General features: G+C 36.9%; 1 protein-coding gene across 2 annotated transcripts in view; it reads left to right on the top strand.

The window, feature by feature from the left end:
- The window catches only part of PTPRK (protein tyrosine phosphatase receptor type K), a 405248-nt gene that overhangs the window by 117194 nt on the left and 261011 nt on the right, over positions 1-27043 (top strand). For both annotated transcript variants that reach the window (XM_061990648.1, XM_061990647.1), the window contains exon 3: positions 21629-21900. In XM_061990648.1, the coding sequence (XP_061846632.1) occupies positions 21629-21900 (272 nt within the window). The remainder of the gene's footprint in view (positions 1-21628; positions 21901-27043) is intronic.

Genomic DNA, 27043 nt, shown 5'->3' with positions numbered 1-27043 from the left:
AGTAGGGTGAGACAGTGAAAATAGGCAGCACATCGTAATGAAAGATGATGCATACGTTTGCATGTAATGATTTTTTTTTTTTTTACAGATGAAAGTATAATTGGATTAAAACAAGTGTTGGATGAGTTAATACTTGGCAGAAGAGTTCAGTTATGAAGTATAGCTCATGAAGTTCCTGATGTGCTTGCTGGAAAATGAACATGGGAAAAGATTAGTCCTTTTCTTGTGCCGTTCCTTAAACATCTCCAATGTTCTTCTAATGTTTCATGAAAGAATGTAAGAGGTGATTTCAGAAGCTTCTGCCTATTCTTTCTCTAGATCTATCACAACATGACTTGGAGAGCAAGTGGCTGGTTCTAAACTACCTTTGTGAAGCAGAGATGTTGGCATGATAAGATTAGTATTCAACTTTTGATTTTACCTGGAGGTGGTGTGGAGTGACCCACAGATAGGAATCAAAGAGCGTTAAAAATAGCTTAGAAGAGGTGTGTGAAGCTGTTTTTTAAGTAACCTTCTGCAAGTTCCCTTCTTTTCCAAACAATGGAGATAGAAATTATGAGTTAAACTATGATTGTTTTTGTGGTGGGTAATAACATGACCTCAATATTCTCGAGAATATTCTGGAGAAGGTGCATGGTTAAAACATGGGAAATGTAGCAAACATCTTAAGCATAGAACTAGCAAGCTGAACAGTAAGTCACTGGGGATGATTCTCTGGTAAGTCTGCTCAGTAACATGAGCTCAAGCAACTTACTACTTTTATTTGTCTTGTTTCTTAACTTACTAAAACAAATTGATTGGAAATACTAAATTGTATTAAAAAGTATATTAAAAAAATACGTAACTTCTTGCATTCACTGACTACTTAAAAAACACGGGCATTATCCCTCCATGTCATTTTTTGTAGTCTGGATAGTGATCATGCTAGACAAGAATTGGGTTTTTTACAAGTGGTAATTTCATGGATTCTTAGTTACACTATTTTTGCAAAAAGACTTTATCCAGTAATAAAATTAAGTTGTTATCAACTCTTCTATTAGATTCAGACGTTTGTAGAGTTGATCAATGAGGAGTGTCATGAAGTAAATGTTGAATTTGCTTTCATTGCATTGTTGCCAGCCCTTGTTGGTATCATTCTGCCCTGACTTCCCAGGGAGATGCAGATTTTTAGATATTGAGAGGGCAAATTATTAGGTGTTTTTCAGGAGGAGCAGAAATTCAGCAGAAGGTCTAGGTTTGGCAATATAGCTTAAAGTTTCCCTGATTAATTTTCTATGCATTATATAGCTAGAATGACTGTGGGATAATATTTACTAGTTTCTTGAGAAATGCATTTTTTCGGAGATATTAGTCATCTGATTTACATACACTGGTTAATACATAGGGCCCAGTTGAGTGCTATGTTGCATTTGCCTTCACAAGAGAAGCACAATGTATTGATCAGATTGTATTAGGAAAGAATTGTGTGTAAACAAAATCTTTCTGTAGAATCATAGAATTGTTTGGTTGAAGGAGACCTTCAAAATTGAGTCCAACCACTAACCTAACACTGCCAAGCCCACCACTAAACCATGTCCCTCAGCACCTCATCTACATGTCTTTTAAATATTTCCACAGTGATGACTTCACCACCTCCCTGGGCAGCAGTATTTAACAACTCTCTCAGTGAAAAAGTTCTTCCTAATATCCAATCTAAACCTCCCCTGGCACAACTTGAAGTTGTTTACTCTTGTCCTATGACTCATTGCTTGGGAGGAGAGATCAGCCCCCACCTCGCGACAACTTCCTTTCAGGTAAACATACAGAGTGATCACATCTCCCCCTCAGTGTCCTCTTCTCCAGACTAAACATCCCCAGCTCCCTCAGCCACTCCTCATAAGACTTGTTCTCCAGATCCTTCAGCAGCTTTGTTGCTCATTTCTGGACACACTCACAGAATCATAGAATCTTAAGGATTGGAAGGGGCCTCGAATTTAATCCAACTCCCCTGCCAGAGCAGGATCAGCTATGTCTGTCTTGTAGTGAGGGACCAAAAACTGAACTGGTACAGCCTCACCAGTGCTGAGTACAGGGGGACAATCACTTCCCTGGTCTTGCTGGCCCCAGTATTTCTAATACCAGCCAGGGTGCCATTGATTTTCATGGCCACATGAAAATCCCACGTTACTGGCTCACGGTCATCTGGATGTCAATGAACACTCCCAGGTCCACCAGACAACTCTCCAGCCACTCTGTAGCATTGCCCAGGGTTGCAAGACCTGGCACTTGGCCTTGTTGAACCTCATACAGTTAGCCTCAGCTCACTGGTCCAGGTCTCTCTGAAGAGCTTTCCTACCCTCAAGGAGATCTCTGCTCCCACCCAGCTTCGTATCATCTGCAAACTTACTGAGGGTGCACTCGATTGCCTCATCAAGAGGCCTGATACTTTTAACATGAACTGGAAAGGAGCAATGGCAGGTTGGATCACTTTGGTCCTGTGTCAAAACATTGTTTGACAAAAATGGCAGCACAAGAGGCCAGCTGGAGAGCAGGAAGAATATGGAAGATAACACCAATGCTTTGTCAATGGTGGGAGAGATTTTATCTCTGTCTCACAAAAAGGGTATCTAGAAATAAGTGGAAAAGATCGTGTTACTAGTCAAAGATCTGATGACTGATAGAATTAAGGGATCCAGGGTTGGGTTTGCTGGGCCTTACTGTTCCCCATCTGCAGTTCTCAGGTGTTTCACTGTTCATACTGGTGTCACTGGTTGCTGAGATTTTTTTTCCTTGGTAGACCGTGAATGATAAGATATTTTAAAGGACTGGTGTGTTTCAGTATGAATAGTTGATACTGTAGGAATGAAAAAGGAGTTTTTATCACCCCATTCTCCATCCAAAGCTGGATAATGGGGATTTCTTGCGAATGTGGGTTGGGCATAGAGCATATTTTATTTGAAGAACTTACAACAAACAACCTCCCTCATACCCCTATGTCCCTCACAAACTCAGAAAACAAAGACTGTTCCTTAAAGTCTGATTTATTATACTGCTTTAAATCAAGAACTTTAAAATGCATATTTTTAAGGAAAACAATCATCATGCAGTAGCATGCCAGTTTGCTTCATAATATTCGTTTAGTACTGCATATTATAGCTGCATAAAATGTCTGAGAAAAGTGTCTCTCCTTTTTGTGTTATTTTGCATTTTGTGGTGGTTTAACACCGGCTATGTGCCCACCCAAAGCTGGTGTATCACTCCCCTTCCTCAGCTTGACAGGGGAGAATAAATAGAAGAAAAAGCTCATGAGTAAAGATAAGGACAGGGAGATCATTCAGCAGTTACCGTGACAGGTAAAACAAACTTAGCCTGGGGAGAATTGGTTTGATTTATTAACAAACAAAATCGAGTAGGGAAATGAGAAACAAAAACTGTATCTTAGAACATTTTCCTCCACCCTTCCATTCTTTCCAGGTTTCTATGCCCTACCTCCCAGTGTTGCAGGGGGATGGGGGATGGAGGTTAGAGTCAGTTCATTACAGATGACCTTGATGGTGCCTCCTCTCAGGGGAAGGACTCCTCACACTTCCCTTGGTACAGTGTGGGACGGGAGACAGTCCTCCACAAACTTCTCCAACGTGGGTCCTTCCCATGGATTACAGTTTACAATTCTTCATGAACTGCTCCAATGTGGATCCCCCATAGGGTCACAAGTCCTGACAGGAAACTTCAGTTGGTGGCTTCACAGATCCTGCCAGTAACTTACTGCAACATGTGCTTCCTACAGGATTACAGTCTCCTTCAGGCATCCACCCACACCATTGGGTCTTCCATGGGCTGTAGATGTATCTCTTTTCCACCATGGATCCTCATGGGCTGCAGGGTTCAGCATGGTTTTTGCCACAGGTCACAGAGGAATCTTTCTTCCAGTGCCTGGAGCATTACCACCTCCTCCTCCTCCTGCAGTGACCTTAGTGTCTGCAGAGTTGCTGTTCTAACATTCTCACACCGTTCTGCTGCTGCTGCAGTTTTGCATCTGCACAGCAATTCCTTCCTTTTCTCTAATGTGTTAATCTCCGAGGTGTTACCTCCATTGCTAATTGGCTTGGCCTTGACCAGCGGTGGGTCCATCTTAGAGCAGATCGACACTGGCCTTGTCAGACACAGGGGAAGCTTCTGACAGCTTTTTACATAAGCCATCCCTGTAACTCCCTGCTACTAAAAGTTGGCAGCATGAGCTGTCTACACACAAGACTGAACAGTCTTTTCTAAAAGCTCAGAATTATTATTAAAACATCTAATACTCAGAATTACTTCTGAATAAAGAGCCAGTTTCTCTTCAACTGTCCAGTTACCTTCTATTCTCTGCCCTCTGTTCTACCCTGTTCTGCTGACCAGACATTGTTTCCTCTGCCTATCTACATTTTGGATTTATAGTTGTATTTTGTATGATTATGAAATCTTAGGAAGAGACATAAGACCCTGCAGAGTCGAACTGGGAATCTGTGAGATTTAATAGCAATAATTTTAAACATTCTATGCCTCTGTTACTCCTCTAAGATATCCGTACTCTCCATTTATATATTTTCTATAGCTAAGCTCTTCACAGAAATATATGACAACATCACTTAATATGAAAGATAGGAAATCGTTTGGGTTTTTTTTCTTCCTAAAATGGAGTCAGAAGTGGAATGAGTACTAAAATTTTTCACTTGCACATATGCCTCTTCAGTAAAGCCACAGGAATGTTACAGGCTTTGCTTATCTGTATCTAAACAGAGATTCGTATAAGAACTAGAATGAATTTAGTGAGAAGGAAAATAATTTCTAAAAGATCTAAATGTAATGTTAAACAAGCAAGCTTGACAGCCCTTTAGTAGTTATTTCCACAAGCTTTCACTAAGGAGGTAGAGAGGGGCAGAGAGCTTCAGAAAACCCACATTGGTCTCAATGTGTGTATTTTCCATTCATTTCTTCCTCAAGGAAAGCTGAGGAGAACCAGACTTGTTTAGATTTTTTAAGGCTGTTTTCACTTCTCATGAAATATTTGAAGTTTTTGGTAGTCTGGAGACTTAATTATCTAGCTATCTACAGACAAGGACCAGAAGAGTTGTTCCCAGTCTAGTTTTCTATGTGTTTCTTATATGCCTACTTATGTGGAACAAAAGCTCTTAAGTACTTTGTTTTTATTGCTTATTCACTTAATGATGTCTCTACTGAAATTAAAGTAATAGAGAGTGTTTTTTGTCTGAGGCAGATATTGGCCTTAAGTGTATTGAAGTCACTAAATTGATGCTATCTACTGAAGTGTTATATTGCCAGATATTTGCTACAACAGCAATCCTGTTTTTGAATAGGTAGCCTAAAAGTGGAAAGTTTTGCTTTCTAAACATGAGTGAGACTTGTATATAAAAAAAAAATGTATCCTAAAGCTCTTAAAATAACATTCCAAACACATTTTGCTTTTGGTAAAAGATCCTCTTCAGGTTTAATGTGCAAAATCATGTACTTAAAGCTCTAAGAGAACTTTAGGACTATGAAGCATCATTTTCCAACCACTCATAACAAGTAGCTGGACTTGAAGTTGTACACTACTTAGTGCTGCTTGAACTTAATAGCTATCTGTCTTGAACCTTATGCTTCTGTCTTTACAAACTGTTGGAGTCTTACATTTAAAGTCTTTAATTTGTGACATGTCATGTTTTAGAACTGTATTTCACCCGCTACAGTCATTACTGTCTTTTCCTTTGATACCTTTTCTTCGTAACATTCTTATTCTTCATTACTTCGAGATGTCTCCTAGCGTTGTATTATAAGTAGTCTGTCAGAATATTACTACTATTCTGTACTATGATGTATTCTGATGGTGATGCTGTAGAAGCCTGTTGTTAACTTCTCTGCAGCCTGACTGTTGCCCTTTTAACAAAATGTGCCTTTTTTTTTCTAGCTATGCTTTCCTTTCACATTTTTATATTAATTTTCGTCTTTGCTGTTTCATCTGATTTCGTGATACTTTTTTTTCCACCAGCATATTTGATATGATTGTTAGGAAGAAATTCAGAGTGATGAAAACCATATTTATGTATCAGCTTCTACTGAATTTTCCCTCTGATTTTTTTTTTCTCTTTTTTTAAAATCTGCCCTCACTCTCAGGTTTATTTTGTTCAGGGCAATAAGATTCTTCCCATAGTAGGGTGAAGTAGCTGACAGAATGAAACTTAAATGTAAAGAAGAATTTTTTGCCTACTCACCTCATAGTGATGAGTAGTCCTGAGGAGAAATTAATAAACCTGAAAGAGAATTATGTAGTATTAAATTGACTAACTTCAGAAATAATTCAGAGCAATGTTGAAGTGCCTGCATATGCAATTGTGTGTAGGTATGTTTGTTATTGTCTTGTTCCTTCCTCAGCTTAATTATATGGCACCCAAAATGGTTCATGAAAGATGAAGATGGTTTCTAGTGAATCTAGTGGGACAATTATGTGTTAGGAGGTGATGTAGGATTACTCCAGTGCTTTTCATTACTTTGAGTACCACAGGTTGATGTGTGTTTAGTTTGAAATTAAAGAGTAAGAGCCAGGTTATATGACTCACCATTACATCAATTGGAAATTTTCCAGTATGCTGCTTGAAGTTAATCCCTCTGACAGTGCAGCACTTCCAATACTCTTATGATTTTCAGTATAGAATTTTCTTATCAGCCTACAGTAAGTAAGCAAATTTGTAAGGCTTAGAAGGTGAAACTTTATGACCTTTGCTGCTTTGAAGATGGAAGCAATTTTTTAATTGTTAGATGATAAATAGCTGTCCAAGTAATTGTACCTTATAAAGACAGTAAGGCACTGATCACTCAGAGTAGCCAATGTGCTTGCCGACCTTTGAATTAAAGGAGAAATTGTGGCAGATATTAAAAAACTGTGGTCTGTTGGTAGTTTTCATTCCCAAAAGTTATGTGTATAACTTAAATGGCAGGGCTTAGATAGCGTCATTACTTTTTTTCATGAGAACTATTGATTCACTGGATATCATGTAGTTCGAAAGCTTTAGCATTCTCAAGCAAATGCTAATCTGTCAAAATATAATATATTATCAGAATACAAATTACAAAAATAAGTTATGATAATTGATTAGTTGATACTAGACAGAAGTGAGCAAGTTCTGGAAGAAGAGAAACACAAAATTAAGGACAGAGTTTGGATTATTTGTTTTTGATAGACTACAGATTTCTGGCTGCGCATACCTGCAGATATTATGTGCATTTGATATATGCTTTTATTTGCTTCTGTTGGCTTCACTCTCCCATGTCCCTGTGCCTTCTTAATCTCTGAAGGTGCCTTCTGTGGAGAACCATTGAGCCTCACAGGAGAGAGGCGTTTCTCTTGATAATTCTAGCAATATGCATCATTTTATATGTTGATTTTATAACTCATTGTTCAAATTGCTTCGGAAAAATTAAATATTATTGAGTACTTCCGTAAACACCTGCACTGCCTTAGTTTCACTAAAAAAGTGAGCCATAAGGTTGCTACAAGCCTTGCCTCACCCTAGCTATGTTCTGCATTACAGAAATGCTTGATGATATTAAAGTTTCCAAAAAGTTTCTTAGTACTTTAAGTAAATGAATGTTTTTTATAAGCTATCTAGAATTAAAAAACAATATTTTTAGTTTTTGAAGATGTTTAAGGATTTTCTTGTTTTGCTTTTTGTTCAGACAAAACAATTATAGGAACCTGGGCTCTGAATCCTAATTTTTCCCATGGGTCCCTAAATCTCTGTGTATCCATTTATTTGTTTAATAGATGAAACTAACTTCTGTTATTAATTGTTCATTTTTACTTAATAAATTAACACTCTAAATGGAAATAACTGTTGCAGTAAACTTTGCTTTAACAGGGGCACATATTTTCCAGAAATGTGGATTTCTTCACTTCCATACTATAGTCTGTAGTTCAGTAAGATGCACCTAAAGAAAACCCAATGTGCTCTCTGCTGATCTCCCTGTTCTGTCGTGGCTTCTGATTCTTCAGACCTCTCTGCTGGCCTGGTGTTACTGGACTCCTAAGTCCTCAAGGTGCATGGAGGTCCAGGACACTGATTGGCTAGCAGCATGGGTGCTGCACTGTTTCGGTTTTGGCTTTGTGTTGTCTGCCAGCATTTCAGCTTGTCTTTTTCTTGTGGAAGGCTAGCCTGAGGAGTGCAGTGAGACCTTCAGCATCAAGCTAGAAAAACTGCTGAAGCGTGACCTGCTTACCCTCCCTTTCCCACCCCCAGCATTTTGAACTGAGAAAGCACCAGGAGGCATGTGGGAAAGTTGAGTCTGAGCTGTGGAGGTGATACCCAGGGCTCAGGGACAGGCAAGCCAGGCCTGCAAAGGCTGCCTGACCATTCTGAACAGCCTGGATGGAGTTATCCATGAGCACCTTGTGGGCAGGTGTCCTCACTGATCCCTGTGGGCCATGGAGTAGCTGCTCCTGTTGCAGGTCTGGACAGCTTAGGGGAAGGCATTGAAATGAAGTGCCTTCTGTCTGGCTGAGCTGATAATCTTCACCTTCTTAACTACTTCTCAATATGACAGTACATTTTGTGTGGTAGTGAGCAAACATACACATGCTGGGGAGTACGGAGAAGGAAGTTCCATAATATTTCATAAAATGCAAATTTATTTCTCTAAATATACAGGGAGAGTGAAGCAGTAGATATTACAAGTGTAACGCTGTGACATTTACTCTATTCAGCTTAGGGAAGAAAAGTATTAATGAAACTGGAACTACTGTATGGTAGGTGAAAAGCTACTTGGAAAACACTGATAACATGCAGTCATTCTTAACATTTGGTTCTTTTTAGTACCATGGATGATGAAATGAGTGCCCTTTGAACTTGTGGAGGATATCTGGGTTACCAAGGCTACCAACCTATCTAAGGGTAATCTGAGGTTCAAAATTATCATGATATGTTGGGGTAGTAGTAATGAAGAAGAACTGAAAAAACAGTAAAAAAGAAATTACTTGGTGAACTGTGCAGGCTTGCAGCTAAACATGGGTGGAAAGATCAACAGTATGAGTGCAAGATGAAGTACAAATGTAGATCTGGACAAATGTTTTTGTGGGCGCTATGAATTACTAATTAAATGCTAGTCCACACCTACTCTGTTTTGAAAAAGCTGTTCTGATTGCTTTGTATAGGATATGCTGTATTAATATATGGTTTGTTCAGTTTTTTTTCTTCTTGGTATGGCTGGAAGAATAGGTACTTGTGTTTAGAGCATGGAAAGAGGATTCTCGTTCTGGGAAAGCTCAGAGGAAAGCAGCAGAAATGACAGAGGACTAGATAGCATATCCTCTATGGAAAAACTGAAGAAATTAGGATTGTCTTTTCTACAGGTGAGAAAAAGGAAATGGAAATATTCAAAAAGCAAAAGACTGGGGTAGACAGTGACAACCTAGATTTCATATTGCCTGGTGATAATCTTAAATTGCAATAAGAGATGTTCATGTTGGTGCTTAGCTAGAATGTTAATTGAGTTCTGGAATTGAGTGCATAATGACTGTCTCTTACCAGTCATAAGTGTTCTGCTATATACTGTCACAGTTTTCCCCCCTGAAATATCTCTGTTGTCATAAATGCCAGGAGAAGCTGTGTGTTTCCTATGTGAGAAAAGATCAGCTAACAATACACAGACTTTATTGCCTAGTTTTTATCTATTTTTGTTGGAAAGAGTCTAAATTCCTTTTCCTCTATTTGTTTTGGATTTTCATTCTGCATAGGTGAGATTCTGCTTAGCTCTTGATCAGTGTCAGAGGATTTTAAAGAGTAAGAAATAATGGGGTTTTTTTTGGAAAAAAACTCTGTCATGATTAAAAGTTGTGCTTGTTTTCTAAATTTATTAAATATTCCCTTCATAGAAAAAGATTGTTTTAGAGTTAGAAGACGATGCTATATTGATTCACCTCTCTTCATTTTCTGAGATGCTTCTTGACTGTTAGTTCTGCGTATCTTATTTGACATTCAGAACATTTGAAGGCAATATTACAATTCATAGTTTTTAACAACTTCAGGCTTCCTTTTATGGTTTCATCAAATTCTAATTTTGAAAGAAAAGTTTTGGAGATTCAATTGGTGCTCATACTTCAGTATAAATTAAATATTCCCTTCGAAATTAAAAGCGCAAATTTTAATTGCAGTTAAAAAAAATCGGTAGCTCTTTGGATACCTTCCTACTCTGATATCTGCACTGTGTCATTGGAGAAACCAACATGTGAAATAATCACAGAAGAAGTTTGCATGAAGTTACATTATGGGTTCAATTTCTAGTCTTAATAATTAAGTATGGTGTTTGATTAATGAGTATTAGAAGTTCAAAAGTTGTCTAGAAACAGAGACTAGGTTCTCATCTGTCATGTGGTACATCTTTTGGTAGATTCCTCGGTTGTATATTTTTTAAAACCTTAGGTTAATCACATTAGTTGGTGCCAAGCATTAGCTGATAACTCATGCAAGTAGAGTAGTTTTATGGGCTTGGGTGAATATGCTTAGTGTACTTTGTTGACGTTGTGAACTTAAGTTTTCAAAATAAAGAAGGATTTAAATAGCATTAGCATGTATAAACTAGCTATTTGGAAGCAAAAAGCTGTTTTAAATTTTTAGTAATTGGAAAAGTGTGGTGTCAAGAGGAAAGATACTGATCTTCATAAACAGATGTTTTCTGAGAAGAAAACAAAAATTCCCCAAACAACAAGAAAAAACACCAAAGCCCATTAATAGCTGCAAACTTCAAGTTTTTTCTAAAACAGCAGCTCTAGTTTATATGCAGTCTTTCTCCATGCTGTTCTTCCCATTGCTGAACACTGAGCCCAATTATTTCTCTCAAAACAGTATTAAAAAAGAGCTAGTATCTTAGCATGAGTGATTTTTATAATAGATAAGGTTATTTCCATCCATCTCAGAAGAATTTCCCTGTAGAAGGAGGATGGTGTGTACTAGAGTGTAAAACCAATTGAGCTGCTAATATAACTTGAGAGACAAGTTTTTATAGGGAGAGCTTGATTATTTATTTATTCATTTATTTTAAAACAATTAATTCAAATGGAAAATAAGATGACCTCTCAGGCATCTTAACCTCCATCATGCCTGATGGAGATGAAGCAAACATTAAACTAAGTACAGTTTATAACTATTATTCTGAATGTAATGTATTAATGCTATTACGTTTAAGTACTTTGGAGAGAAGAGTAGTTGATATCTGTGGAACTCTTAGCAGGAGGCAAAGCATGACGAGAGTAGTCACACACCATAAAATCCATGTGTCTGTTCAAAGTGTGAGCTCCAGGATCTAGGAGAGAAAGGAATTCTAATTTCTGAACTGAAATTTTTAATCTATTTTCTAAGCCTCCCTAGAGTATCAAGACAAATGTTTCAACTGTGTTTTGGTTGTGTTTTTTTGTCTGTGTGTTTTTGTTGGTTTTGTTACCTGTACAAATTCATTCTGATGAACAGCAGGTATTTAGAGTTTTTAATATTCTTTCCATGATATTTAACATGAGGGCTTATGAATCCTCATATTCTTGGATAGGATTCCACAGTGCATTTTTTGGGTATGCAGAATCCATGGATTTTAACTGTTCTCTTTAGGTGCTGTTGGGTTAGCTATTAGGGTTATCATAGCGGTGCACTGTATGGCTGTTTGTGCTTGCAAGGTCAAGATCACAGTCAGTAACTGGAAACTCAAAAGAAAGTCCAGAATTAATTGTCTGTAGATGTTTCTCTTTTTAGCCTTTTATTTCCATCTATGTAAAATTCAGAGCATTATGAGGCATTCAGTGTTAACATACCGTGCTTATTCAATTGCTTAAGATTTTTGTTTACAAATATGCATAGCAGATTGAAGACTTCCTTGGAAATAATAAACTTCAGGGCTTCCATGTTGTTTTCCTTAAGCAAGTACTTAAGTTCCCTAAGTATTATTGCAATTGTATTGGTTCCTGGTTATTCTTAACGGAGCATGAATCAGTACAAAGGCACATAATTCAAAGGGGAGGGCAGGTGATATTTTGAGGAAGTAGTAATTATTTGCTATTAGATCTGTGTTTTGAAGTATTAGTCCACGATTTTCAAAACTGTTATCAGTTGTTGGTTCTTAGTTCACATTGTGCATTTAATCAAGGTTTATACAACTACTTAACTGTACGTCATATACCTATAAAAGGAATAATATCTGAAAGCAGAAGATGATTCTTCAGTTTACTGTTGCATAAAGCAGTGTTCTAAAGATTTTTTTTTTTTTCCCTATCAGGAAAAATTATTACTTGATACTAAAAGGAAGTGATCCAAAATAAAGGAATGATATTTTTTTTCTGGTTACCAAAAAAAAAACCCCTCCCAGCAAGTCTAATGAAATTTCTCCTACTTTAAATAAATGCTAAGACTACTTTCAAAAAAATGCGGGGCATATAATTTCCTCTTCTGAAAGGTCTGGAATAGCAACTGTAATCTATTGTTGCATATGGTAATGATTATGACTTTTGAGCTTTTATTTAACTATTCCTGATCCTGTGGTGGTATTTGCAGCAGATTAATTCTTTCTGCTGTCACACAGATGGAATGACCAGTGTAATTCCTGTTTTCATTTTCAGGGTCTTAAGCTGATAGGAATAAGTATCTTCTCAATGCATTTTAAATACTGTTACTTTCAGAAGAATGATTAGTGTTTTAAAGATGCTCTGAATGTGAAATCTGATTCAAAATTTACATCTTCTTCTTTACATCTTCAAATTAAAATGCCTCAGTATTTAGGAGGGGAAAAATACCCTGAAGAGTTTACAGAATCTTTTCTTCATTGACAACAGGGGAAAAAACCCCAAAACCTCCTAAAGCTATTTTTTGAGCTTTTTCTAGATTTCTTAATTGTTTGAAAGAAGTTGCTTTAACTTTTTTTCTGGGATAAAAAGTACCATGTTCTGTGTATGTGTTACAGCTTCAGTTTCCTTGGATGTTTTGACCTGAGTCTGATGCTTATTGTGTGGTTCCAGGAGAGAGTTCGTTTCCCTCACCTGGGAAGAAATCAAAGTTTTCTATCCCCTTTCCTCTTGCTGGAGGGACCAGAGATCTGGGTCTTCTTTTACAGGATGTGGGTATTGATTTGTCTCATGCAAGGGTCTGATCAGCGCAAGTAGGGGAGGAGGTGGGATTTACCTGTGTGCTGGGAGTAAAAGCTCTGGGTGTTTCAGAAGCAGCAAACTTTCAGGTTACCTTGGTTGATAGTTGTGAATTCTCTGTGAAATTGTTTTTGTGCACTGAAGTGAAGGCACAGGTATGCTGAAGACTTGTGCAAATGCTTACTGCTCATGCCTTCTGTAAGACTATCTGCCTTAGAATACTTTTAATATTTTCAAATTTCATTTTAATTTCTTTCCAAATAGATAATACCCTGCAGAGGAAGTTCGTAATTTGATCTCCATCTGCTTCTCCAACCTTCTCAGTAAAGTGTGTTTCTTTAATCAGCATGTGAAAGATTTAAATTCCCCTTTGATTGGAGATCTGTTCAGTTAAGTTCAGTAGTGTTGATGGTACAATCTTGTCGTAGTGCTGTAGGTGGACCCAGAATAGTCAACGTCAGTCTTTCATCCTGGAAGATCTGCCACAAAATCAATTCTCAACGAATGCATCTTATCTAGCCAAATGATATCAGAGTGGTTTACAGCAATGGTGAAGCAAAGTGAATTTCAACTCTTTTCTAAAACTGTTTCATACAATGAAGTTGTTGCAGGTGTTTGTAGGTGTCTCTGTCTTCATGGGACTGAGTTTTCCCCAGGATATGCAGAATGCTTTGAGGTTTGGCAGTGTAACATGGCACTTTGGGAGCAGCTGCATGTTGGAAAATCGTGACTGGAATGAGGCTGTTCAGGCATGAAGTTATTTGGTATCCTGTTTGGATGACTTCGTTCTGACTTCTTATTATTGTAGATTTGGAAATTCCTTGAAAGTTTGGCTTAGAAAATACATTTTATTCCAGATAGATAGCTGACCAAATATATACTGCTTCTTAAGCAGCTAAACCAGCTTCTGAGTGTTTGAGAAGTATACTATAGTTGCTGTGCCACCATCCATAGGCTATACAAGAGAATTTCAGACAACTTGTAACTGTTGTTACTTTCATCTTAGTCATCCATTCACAGATGCCAATGTTAAAAATTCATGACTGAGTGCCTTCATTCCTGAATAAATATGAAACTATTTCCTGTGCCTTTTGGTTACTTTATTGCAGCTTACTGTTCAGTAACACTGTCCTTTGGTAAGCTTGCCTGATACATCGTATCAAGTGTCATTTTCTGAATGCTTTGTTGGAAGAGACTGTTCAAAGGAGCACATCATAAATGCTCTTTTGTGCAGAGGCTGCAAGCTTGCATTACAAATTTCAGTTACAGACATTTTCCTGTCTCAGATTTTGGAGTGCTTAAAGCCTATATATTTGCTAAAGATCCATCACAAGAGAAAACGAGTGAAAAGACTTAAATTATCATACCTCAGAAACTGGTATCTCATCATGTTTTCTTTCTCTGCACCAGTACAAACAAATCCACAGGAAGCTGGTGTTATGTAGGAGAACTAAGAATTCAAACACTTCAAAAGTGTGTGGGGTTTTTTCATATTTATTCATACGTAAAATGTTGACAAGGGGAACAGAACTTTCATAGCCACTTATAACCTGAGGAATGGTTTTAAGTCAAAACTTCTTCATAAACTTTACTCCAAATACTTGTATATCTTTTAAACATGACTTCCCCCCCTTTAAATTGGCCAATGTTTTCTTGTTACAGAATAGACAAGTCACAAGTGATAGTAGTATCATAGGTGTGAACACTGGTAAAGTGTTGTGTTGCCCATTATACTAATTCTGTGACAGACCTTTGATTTACCTTGACTGGATCTGACTTGCTCTGTAGTGTCTTGTCAAGCTGCCTCTCTGTTGATTGACCTCTCTGGGTGTGGAAAATGGAGGAATTCCAGTTATTCTGACATCAGCAAGTACAGCCTGGAGGACAGGATACTTTTTCTCTTTGTATGAAATTGCAGTGTCTGTGCAAAATTGATAAGCTACTGTAGTTCATTAGACTGAGTTTTAATACGTGAGTCTCCTGTCTTGTGTGAAATAAGTGAGTTCTCTGTCTTTAATTGTGCAGAGTAGCTTAATGACTTGTTTGAGGTTGGTTATTTTAGTAATTTTCATTCCCTATCATAGGTAGAAAAAAAAGTTTACATTCTTCAGGAAAATCTCCCTGGTCTTTGTGTTGTGTGGTTTTTACTGTTGTTTTTAATCTTTGTAGTAAATTCAGAGTCTTTTCTTGACTTATATTTGGGTTGTGTTGCATTGACAATGAGCTATGCAATGAAACTGAAATTTGTGACACTGATTTTTTTTTTTTTCTCCTTTCATTTCAACAATCTATAAAGAAATTGAAACAAGCCATGAACAATTTGTGTCTTGTGTAGAGAATACTTCTGTGCATGCTTAGGATGAAAGGCTGAGGGAGCTGGGGCTCTTTAGTTTGGAGGAGACTGAGAGGTGACCTCATTAATGTTTACAAATATGTAAAGGATGAGTGTCAGGAGGATGGAGTCAGGCTGTTCTCAATGATATCCAGTGATAGGACAAGGGGCAACAGGTACAAGTTGGAACATAAGAGGTTCCAAAGAAACGCAAGGAAGAATTTCTTCACTGTGAGGGTGACGGAGCACTGGAACAGGCAGCCAAGGTGGGCTGTGGAGTCTCCTTCTCTGGAGGCATTCAAAACCCACCTGGATGAGTTCTTGTGTGACCTACTCTAGGTGATCCTGCTCTGGCAGGGGGATTGGACTAGATCATCTTTTGAGGTCCCTTCCAACCCTTAAGGTTCTGTGATACTGTGTAATTCTGTATCAAGTAGTGTGTCTTAACTAGGATTATAACATCTTTCCATTTAATTCTACATATCCTCCTTCAAGCATGAAACTGAACTGATGGAGCAGGGTGTTAAAATTCTCAGACTTAATATTGTCTCTAGTTTTTCTTCATAATTTATTTAATGTTGTCTTTTTCTCTGTCCTAGGGTGGCAGATAATCACTCTGTGTTGCGTAATGGAAGGATAAAGAGGAAGTTATAGTGATTTGAGGGTTTTTTAAACTAGATGGAGGTTTACCTGGAGTATATTAAATTTATTCATTTAGTTATTTTTTTTTGTTCAAAAAAGAATATGCTTCCTGCAAGAAGAAAAAATTAATAGCTTTTGAGGTTTTATCTTTAGTCTTTATATGTATTTGAATAATTTTCAAGAAGGAAAAAAGTAAAGGGCCGTCTGTGAAATAATCACAGAGATCTTACTCTGAAAAGCAAAATAAGCATAAATACTAGTGTGTGGGAAACGTAAGTTTTCTGTGAATTAATATAGATATTTCTGAACTTCTCCTGTTTGCAGTCTACTTGCAACTTCATGTCTATTTCTATATTTCAGTGTTAGCTTGTTGCCCACTGTGTCTCATAAAGGTTGCCTGAAACCTAACCAAGGACTATAATGTTATATAGTCATTATTAAAAAATGAAATAAAAAGGTCACGTAGTCCTTAGCTTAAGGATAATGCACTTGAAGTTCTTTGACTCTCCACCTCATGTCATTAACATTGCCATAAAGTAAAGACAATGTTTTAACTTTATGGGGAAGACTTCTTTTTACCTGATATTTTTCTGTGAATCTAGTTGAGAATCTTTACTCCCTATCACAACAGGACTTATCAGTGGGGTGTTTTTTCCCCCATCAGAAAACCACTAAGTCAAATTCACTTCTGTATCTATAAATCTAGGGACATATGAAATGACCAACTTTCTGGTTTGGTTTTTTTTTTTCACTTGAAGGTGACATAATGGTGTGCTAGTAAGTGAAGAAGCACACTTTCAGGCAGAGAAGTTACCACAATGTGTGCTTAAGATGGAGGTTGTTTGATAGTTAGTCCTTGTTTAGAAGAAAGAGGATTTGCAAGAGTTGAAGACCAGTCTCCTGAAAATTGCTAGTTTCACACTTCAGGCAGAAGCTTGTTTTTCAAGGAGTAAGGAAGTGAGAGAAAGTAATTTGATCAGAAAACTGATCTGCCACATTGGTACATTACAGCAGGCATATTTTATTTAAGGATTTTTCTTTTAATCTTTGTGTGATTTCTTACCTCTGGTAACTACTGGATAGTAAGAAAGCTTGGTTTTCAGTAGGAGATAAAAACTAAGGCTTTTCACAGCTAATTAGTTTAGAAATAAATTTATGCCAAAATGATCCGTCCTTACTACTGAGCTAGTATGTGAAGTTCAGTGCTTGTCAAAATAAACAAAACATGGTGAAAGTGATGAGAAATACACAGATAGATTTAACAGTAGGACTAAGGAGACGTGTGATGTCTGTTATTCCATAGCTATGTAGATGCCTTCCATCAAGTATATGGAGAAGTGCTTAACAGGCCTAAAATTCTCCCTGAAAGTCTCAGATCCTAAAGTTAGCTTCTCGTCATGAGCTGGTTAAAAACATAGAAAGCAGTGCCATTTAGCTGATTCGTACTCTATTGTTTCTATCTTATGCAGGAGAGAATTGAATTGACCTTTTACATTAGGAATAATATTACGAGCTATTAATTGTCAAATAGCACTGCAGAGAAGAAAAGCAAAAAATAAGAGGGTAGAGTTTGATTTGGAGAAACGTAAACTATATATAAGTAGGAAAAATTAACACTTCAAGTGTGCTAGAGGCAAGAGAATACACTTCATGAATTTTGAGGACTGTAAACTCACCAGGATAGGGAAGCCTTTTTTGGGAATTATTGAAAGAAGGATGAAGCAATATCGATGTCAAACTACATGTTTCAGGAAAAAATGTTACTGATAAGTAGTGCTGCATTTAGATACTCTGCAGTAGAGCAGTTACAAAAGACTTGGGCATAGTGAAAAATAGGCAGCAAAAGGAATAGTTAAGAGCAGTGGTTCTTTGTCTGGGTGTAAATGATTTGGATACTCTTCACATTTCATTTCTTACAGCATCATCCAAATATGAGATTCATCCTTTGTGCTTTGTAAGAAGAAAAAAAAATGAAGTTTTGCTCTTTCATGTTAAATTTCTCTTTCTTTGTTGCTCAAAGTATGTTTGAGTTTTTGTAAAAAAACATTTGGGGTTTTAATGAGGCAACTCACTTGCAAAATCCTAGTAGAAACAGAGCACAGGTCAGTTGGGTTTTTTTCCTTTCTTGTCTGCAAGGGAAGTAGCTGTATATAGTATTTTACATCTGCTTGTGCTTGATCTGTTAGGCCAAAAATGATGGAAAAAATAATTACTTTCTGTTTCAAATGTACACAGTTCCTATTCTCTGTAGATAAATAATTATTTGAAAAGGAAAATCTTCATAACATTTATGAAATACACACATTTGTTTTGATATATGAAGGGGCATTTGGTGCTAATACTAAGTCTGAGTACTTATTTTCATAGGGATGCATCTACACCATGTTCGTTCTTCCAGTGGCTGTTGCTTTATAAAACTAGACAAACGTTAGCCAATACTTTTTAAAGTTGAAAAAATTTTGGTTTATTTTCATGAACACTGTGCTACCTCAAATTTTACTGGACATCTAATTATAAATATTTTATTTTGAACACTGTCCTGCCTGTAATTTCTGTCACTCATGTTTATGTGACTTTGTTTATTTTAATGGATTGAAGAGGAACTTGTGCTACACTTGTAGTGCTACAAAATACAGTTTTCATTGTTCAGGGGAATACATATTAAAAAACCCCTGTAGAAACTGTAGAAAAGAGTATCTAGGGCTTAAGATTTGCTTAAGATTTTTACATTTTGACTTAAATGGGGGAAAAGTCCTCATAAATCCTATAGTATTTCTTTACAAATAAAGAATGGCTTTATGTATGACTTTTTATAAAAGGTGTAAGAAAATATTTTCTGTGTTTTTCAGAGATAAATTTGATGTATAGTTCATTTTGACATAGGCTTCTGTTCTTGTAGTAGGCAGATAACTGAGAAAGGAGCGAGATTGTGTACATTCACAGGATATAGCTTCTTAAGTTGAATAAAAGGAGGTAAGGAGAAGTAGTTTGCAAGATGCTGAACAGATGCTTTGACTTGGTGATAAATGGTTTATGAGTGCTGTCTGGAGTATTTCATTAAATGCTGTACAGCTAACACATGTAGATGAAGACATGCAAATTTACTGCTAAGTATTTTGAAATTATGACAAATGAGGTTGGAAAGTACTGTAAAAATGTGTTGATATGCAAAAAAAATGTATTTTGGAGCTTCCAAATACTATAGCAGATTACCTTACTTTAGGAACAGCAACTTGAAATGCTTCTTATTTAGCTGTTATAATTTGATTGTGATTCTCTTTTTCTCCCAATGATTTTAACTTGAGATAGCTTGAAAGAAATGTTTCGAAAATTCTGCAAAGGTCAATTCTTATGTTCTGTTCCTTCATTCCCCACACTGGATTCCCTTTAGAAAGTGTTGCAGGTTTTATCTGCTTCCTGAACTTAACTTTAGAAATGTTAAAAATAAATGTTTATTTTGTGTAGAAAAAACATTGGTTGCTTTTTGTGTCTTGCTTAAAAATATTTGTGAGATAAATGTAAGGTGGGCTAAGAGACAATGTAAACAGCTATGTGCTACCAGTGGAAAGCAATCTTTAAATTTTCCCTGATCCTTTTCAGTTTTCTGAAGCCCATGTAGAAAAAACTCCTCTAATGGTTTATATACAGCCTCCCTCTGCTACGTGCATACTATTTATTAACAAAATTTAGAAAACATTATTCCGTAGTGTGTCAGTCATAAATAATCAAATGCTTTTAAGACCATATGTATTATTAAGATAGAGATTACAAACCACTGTATTAGTAAGTTTATTCTAGAGTCAGGGACATGAAAACTGCACACCAATGGATGTGATTTACAAACACTTTTTAGAATGGCTCTTGTACAATTGTCAGTTGATTCTAGACCATAGTCATTGAAGACTTCTAATAACAGCAAACCTAAGTAGTATAATAGAATTCTTTGTTTCTGTACATGAGTATTAATGATAAAGAGATTATCACAAACTGATACTTTGCCAAATTCTCTAATAAACATTAGATTCACTAATGAATCCTGCATATGATTCTAAATATGTGTTCATTCTATAGCATTGTGTTCTGTTTTGTTGTATTTTTTTTTGTAGCACAATTGCATTACAGGCTAGTAAATTAACATCACACAGATGACTGAATCCATATACATAAATTTTCATCTTTTCTTGAGTTACAGTTTGTCAATAGTTTTAAGAATGGTTAATAAAACTGTTTAAGACATATTAGAACACGTAAGTTCCTTCTTGCACAAAAATCAAAGGTTAAAACTTAAAGAATGATAATAATTTGTAGAAATATATAGTTCGGAGATGGCTTTTCACCAATAAATGCTCATTCATGTCTCACAACTGTTGTGATCCTATTATTCGGGCAAATGCTCAAAATTTATGATATTCAAAATGTAGGTTAATTTTGGTACTGTTTTTTGGATGGATTTAATCTAAACCTTCTTCAAGAAGGGCCATTTTGGTCATAAAGAGCAGCATAGTAAAGGAAAAGGAAAAATGATCTACATGAATCTTTTGGAATCATTAAGCAGGGGAGGGTAGATAAGGTTGGGTTAGGAAACTTTGTCGCAGCAAAAATTCAGATTGTATACCGAATTGGATTTTCTTGCTTGTTTGTGAAGTTTTACCTGGCATGCTGTGTCTCAGAAACTTTGTTTTGTGGGGTTCTTCACTAGATAGTATGTGCTATGGAGTTGTTGCTTTAGATATGAGGCTGCTCAAGGGCTATGATAGATGGTAGTCTTGTCTTTACCACCCATTCTGCAGAACAGCAGGACAATCTGTTTCCCCATTATGTCCTGTTTAAACATCTGATTTCTGCTTTCTGCCTTTTGGAGCTAGACAGGCTCAGCTTGTTCTGTCTTCTGAATACTTGTAAAATAAATGTACAAAATGGTCTCTTTAGCAGCCGTAAAAACTGGTATATTATCTTGTCAAAGCCATTGGCAAATGGAGGAGCAAACCCAGCTTTTTGGTACAAATGTGACTTGGTGACCAAAGTGAACTACTTTATCAAAACTTCAAGCTTACACCATTTCTGGGTAGAAAAAAGTGTGATAAAGCTTCATTGAGGAATGTGGAACTTTTTATTCCATCATCTTAATTTCAGGAAATTTATGGAACAAGCTGAGAGGATTTTGGACTTGGTGACCTCAGAATGATAATGATCCTTTGCTCCTGACATTATTTTTATGCACTTCATGTGTGGTCTTATTTTTTATTATCTGATCCTAAAAAGGAGAGAGAGAAGTTTGTAGGTAGAAGCATCCAGATAGGTTCTCAGAGATATGTGATGTCTTCTATAGATACCGTTTCAGTGATATTTCTAGGTATTTTATAGCTTGCTTGATTTGTTGCTACTTGAGTTTTGAGATGTTAGGATATGAAAAACTTATGCATTCCATAATTTTTTCATAGTGAGCAATCAATTTCTTATTTTATCATTTTCCTTACTACTGTTTTGGTTTTTTTTCCTTTTTCTATTCCTTGCTTCTTTAGGATCATATATGATAGTGATTTCCTCAGACCATGACCCTGGAGAAAAGACTCGACTCCAGCTTCCTACGATGAAAGAGAATGATACTCACTGTATTGATTTCAGCTACCTTCTGTACAGTAAGAATGGGGCAAACCCAGGAACTTTGAACATCCTGGTTAGGGTGAACAAAGGGCCACTGGCTAATCCCATCTGGAATGTCACCGGCTCCACTGGCAAAGACTGGCTTCGTGCGGAGTTGGCTGTCAGCACTTTCTGGCCCAATGAGTATCAGGTAAGCTTGCAATAAATTCTAACCACTGTATGATGTTTATAGCTGGGACCCATACAGTTTGTGTTCATTTTGATCTGTTCTGATGGAGTATTTTCACAGTGTCCTTAAATAAAGTGTTCTGTTTAGGATAAATAATTATTTGGGGATGGATATTTTTAATAGGAGATATTTGTTCAAAGATATCTGGTGTTATATAATGGGGGGAAAAAAGCTGGAAACAAGCCTCATTAAAAGAAATGGTAAGGTTAAAGTGTAGGAACATAAAAAATTATAAGCTCCCAGAAATAAATTGCTTGTCCAACTCTAATTTATTTCTGTCTTCCCTCCTCTTTTGGATATGCCCATGTTACCATGTCTAATTACATGACTGTAAACTGTGTGGTTTTTTTCACATGACATTTGCTTCATTTGTTGTGCAGGCAGAATAGTGCTCACCTAATGAGCAGCTGCTCAGGACGTGTGTTTCTCCTGTTTGCTCACTATGGGACAAAACCACCTGCAGTGTAGGACTGTTGTTTAGAGAGAAAAATTGTCTTGTTATTACTAGATGCTGTTATTTGATTTGTTTGATTAACCTGAGAAAGTACCTGCAGCTGTTTCGCTCAGTGGGTATTTGATGTGAAGGATGAGTCTCATACACAGGCGTTTTTGTCCTGGCATTTAGGAGGGAGAAGAGTTGGATTGGGTGTGCTCATCTGAATTCTTACACCATAAAGTGTTGTGTCATGATTGTATGTAGTTCTTAGAAGCTCCTGTCTAAGGATACCTCAGGTCATTAGTGCTCTTGCGATTAGTTTGGATGTCTAGACTAATTATTAAATGCTGCAGTGGCTTCTTATTAATGATTTTTTTTATTAGTGGTATTGCAGCAATGTTTCTTGAAGTGCCATTTCTAAAGTTATTTGCAATTGCTCATCATCAAAACAATCTCGATTAAAAAATGAGCATCGGTGCAAACAGCCATAATTGTATGGTGAAACTGATGCAGTTTACCGTCATTTTACATTTTTCTTCCTTTTTTTGGTTTTTTTTCCCCATTTTTAATATTTTTAGTTATAAAGGAATTTAATCTATCAGTGACATTGAAACTGGGTGAAACGATTTAAAGTTCTGAAATGTGGTTTCATAAAGCTTGGCTTCTGAGGAGGTGTTTTATTAACCCTTTTATGTTGCTAGAAAGCAGCTTCTGGTGTGCTTAAAAAAAAACAAGAGCCTTTTATAGCAATATAATAGTAATTGAGTATAGCAGTATTATATGCAGTAAATCAGGTTTCTGGTGACAGATGGCCAGGCTTGACAACAAGATTGGTGGTTGGGGCCTTATCTCAGCAACATGTCCATTTTTCACTTACATTACAGCCTTCACATTATCTCTCTATAGACTGTGCTTAAATTCATCCTTTCCCTTGCTTGATCATCCAGCGGAATATTGAAATCATGTGTAACACAGTTTATTTTTAAATTAAAAATCAATCTGGACTAGGACTGGAGAACTGTTAACGCAGCCTGCTGTGATTTGCATACAACTTGCACAATTCCTTTTGTGAATAAGAGGGGACACCTGCATAATGTCTGGGCACACCTACTTGTTTGCACAAACAGGGTTGGTGTTTTGTGGTTTTCAGTGGTTCTTTGAGGTCTCAAAGTCAACATCACTCTTCATTGCTTTTTTTTTTTTAAAATTTCTATTTTTTTATTGAGTTAGTTTGGAGTTGAGTTATTTTTTCCCATGGAAATGTTTTCTTCAGTTTTTCTCATAGGTGCTCTTTTCTGTAGAGCTCTAACTCATGATTTTGACACTTTGATCTGCTTGGTGATCAATAAGTTTAGTAAGCACTGAGGGAAATACACATTTTTTTTATAACAAAATAGAAGTGATTCTTTAGTAAACCGGGAATTGGATTCCTGCCTGTACAAGCAAGGTTGCTGCTAAATGTCACTGCAGAGTGCAAGTATTTCCATGTACTTTGTTAATCAGGTCAACTTGATTGCCATTTCCTTCACTTTTAACTCAGGGAAAAGAGTAGAGATTAGCAGGGGCTGAATAGCACAAACTGTGTTATAAGGAAGTCTCTTATGGTGACTTGGAAATTAGCAGGTCGACACATTAATAGTATTAATAAAGTGCTAATTAGCTCCTATATAGCATTTCTATGCTCTGTTGAAGCTTTATTGCTTTTGGATGGACTTAACATTTCTTTCTACTTAAAGGATTATTATTTTTTTATAATTAATCAATTTACTTGCCTTTTTTAACTGTATTGAGAGTTTTGGGGTAGTTTTTTTTAAGATTTATTTTCTGACAAAACATGGTACAGTTTATTACAATAACTTTACCAGATCAAACTGAATTTTTATTTAGTTTCATATCCTGCCTCTGATTGCAGATGAGAGTGGAAGCTTGTAGAAGGGTTGATGAACAGGACAAGCTCATGTTTCTCAGAATACACTTCCAGCCTCAAGCCTATTTGTGGTTCAAGAACTTAAGAACCAAAGTAATGTCTTACTATATTCCTGTTAGTCCACGGGGTGTGTTTGCAGTGATTTAAGCTTGTAGTGTCTTCAATGTATGTGACATGAAATTCTGGTATTAATTCTTAGTTAAAACCATTCCTGTGGGTTTCTCCAAGTTTGGAGTCTGTAATCCTTCTTTAGTCTTATTTTGCACTTGGGGAGTTTCAGCAGTGCTGTAATGACAAGATCTGTCTTCTCTCCTGCTAGCAAGGCATCTTCTATTCTGCTTGTTTTAACACATGGATGAACTGTTGAGGAAAATGGTTAGATCAGAGGATCCCTTGGAATGGAGGATATAATATTATTACAATACTTGTAATTTCTGGAATCTTTCTTTGATCACTCCATTGGAAAGATACCATCTTTGACCTGCCTCAAGTTTGCTTCAAAGGAAAAAATATTTTGGGATTTTTGTTATTTAAACTTTGTAACTGTCTGAGAATTTTGTGTGTCTGTGTGATTGCTACTGTAACTTGTTGTTTTACTTTGATTGAGATGTTTATTCCTGTCTGGACACATTGTTTAGTCTAATGCTTCTGTTCATTTCTTCTAGTTCTCTCCTTGTTTGCACAGTAGGAATTATACAATTGCTGAGGGCTGTCTTCCTTTTTACTTCTGTCACTGACAGTTGACACTTCCTTTGCTACCTATGTCGGTTTTTTTGAGTTAGGGATTTTGGGGTTTTTTTGTTTGTTTGTTTTTAAAAACTATCTCTTTGTCTTCTGTTTTTTGTGTCCTGTCCAGCAAACTTGTTTCGCTCCCTGAGGATAACATCCTTACTTGATCACACTTGAGGTCTGCTTTGCAATGTGAATCATGAGCTTTCCAATTTTGGTTTCGTATTACATATGTCTGTTTTCTGTTGCCTTTAATCAGAAACCGATAAAGTAAGTCTTGATTTTGGAGCTGTAAATCTCAAACTTGAAAAAAATTAATTATTTAGTTTCTTTATGGTTCTTCAGAGTTTCATTATACAGTAATGGTGCTCTGTAGTTGAACAAAGATGTTGGATATGACATTAGCTTGATAGGAGAGATGGTTACTCTTTGAAGTATAACTAGCAAAATACTGAACTGCATCAAGCAGTTTTTTTATCAGTTTTTTTATCAGTTCAGGAAGACTAATGGTGTGTGACCATTTTAAAAAGTATAGAAAAACTCTAGAAAGCCAAATGATGTTCTTGCTGAATTGTGAATCCTCATTTGACTAATTAATCTCTTCTTCATTTAAATATGATTATAGGATTTGCAGAAGTTTAAATTACTAGATCTTGGAAAGTTATTTTCCTTTATCTTATTAAAAAGTTTTGAAACTGCAGTAGACCAGGAGGATGGTAGATTGATTGAAGATTCACTGATGGTGTGTACAGTTGGGCCATATGCCAGATAAAGTATAACAGATTCCTTGTGAAATATGTGAATTTGTTGCCTTTTTGGATAGTGGATCACTATTCTAAACTTTCAGACATGTGAGACTTCAAACAAGCTGCATGCAGAAAAGTTTGGGAAAGCAGTGGATTACTTAATAAGAAACCTACTCTCCCAAACTCCCACTTCCGATTTGTAAGACAGATGTCCTTGATCGTATATGTTTGCTAACCTTGAAACACAATATAGCATCAAGAAAATCCAAAGAAGCTCTGATAAAAGACTAATATTTTCAAAGGGTTTGATTTAAAATATATTGGAATACAGAAAATGACTTTATGTTGAAGATGTACTGGAGGTATGAAATTTGGAACTAATGTAAATTTGTTGGCTAGATAAGAATATAGGTCTCCTCACACACTGCCCTAATGTGAGTCATCCACTGGGAGAACAGTCCTCCAGGTACCAACTGCTCCAGAGTGAGTCCATCATATGATCACAAGTCCTGACAGCAAACCTACTCTGGCGTGGGCTCCTCTCTCCCCATGGACTCCCAAGATCCTGCCAGGAGCTTGCTCCAGGATGGGCTTCCCACAGAGTCGCAGCCTCCTTCAGGCATCCACCCACTCTGGCGTGGGGCCCTCCACGGGCTGCGAGTGGGTCTCTACTGCCTGGTGGCCTCCATGGACTGCAGAGGCACAGCTTCCTCACCATGGTCTTCACCACAGGTCACAGAGGAGTCTTTCTTTCAAGGCCTAAGCACCTCTCCCCTCCTTCTCCACTGACCTTGGTGTCTGCAGAGATGCTTTGCACATTCTCACTCCCTTGGCTGCTGCTGTTTAGCAACTGCCCAGCAACTTCTTCCCCTTCTCAAATATGTTATTCACAGAGGAATTATCTCAGTAAATAATTGACCTGGGACAACTATGGGTCCATCTTAGAGCTGACTGACATTACCGTGTCAGCTACAGGGGAAGCTTTTGGCAACTCTGTTTAAAGAAGCCACCTCTGTACCCCTGCCCACTAGCAAAAACCTGGCTCTGGGGGAAGCAAACTGAAAAGAAGCAAACAGAGGTGGGTAACATAGCAGGCTGTAGACCCAAGAAAGTCTCTGTCAGAAGTAGTTGTGTTGGATACTGGAGGGAGTATGTTGGCTTAAGGAGATGCTAAGAAAGTTTTTTAAGAGAAAATTATGAAATCACAAATTAGGCAAAAAAGTCCAGGAAGTCTCATGAACCAAAAGTCACTGGGGGAGCAGAGAA

This window comes from Colius striatus, chromosome 2 (genome assembly GCF_028858725.1).
Source record: "Colius striatus isolate bColStr4 chromosome 2, bColStr4.1.hap1, whole genome shotgun sequence".
NCBI classification, from domain to species: Eukaryota; Metazoa; Chordata; class Aves; order Coliiformes; family Coliidae; genus Colius; species Colius striatus.
Note: the sequence above shows the minus strand (reverse complement) of the source record. Positions and strands in the feature narration are given on the sequence as shown.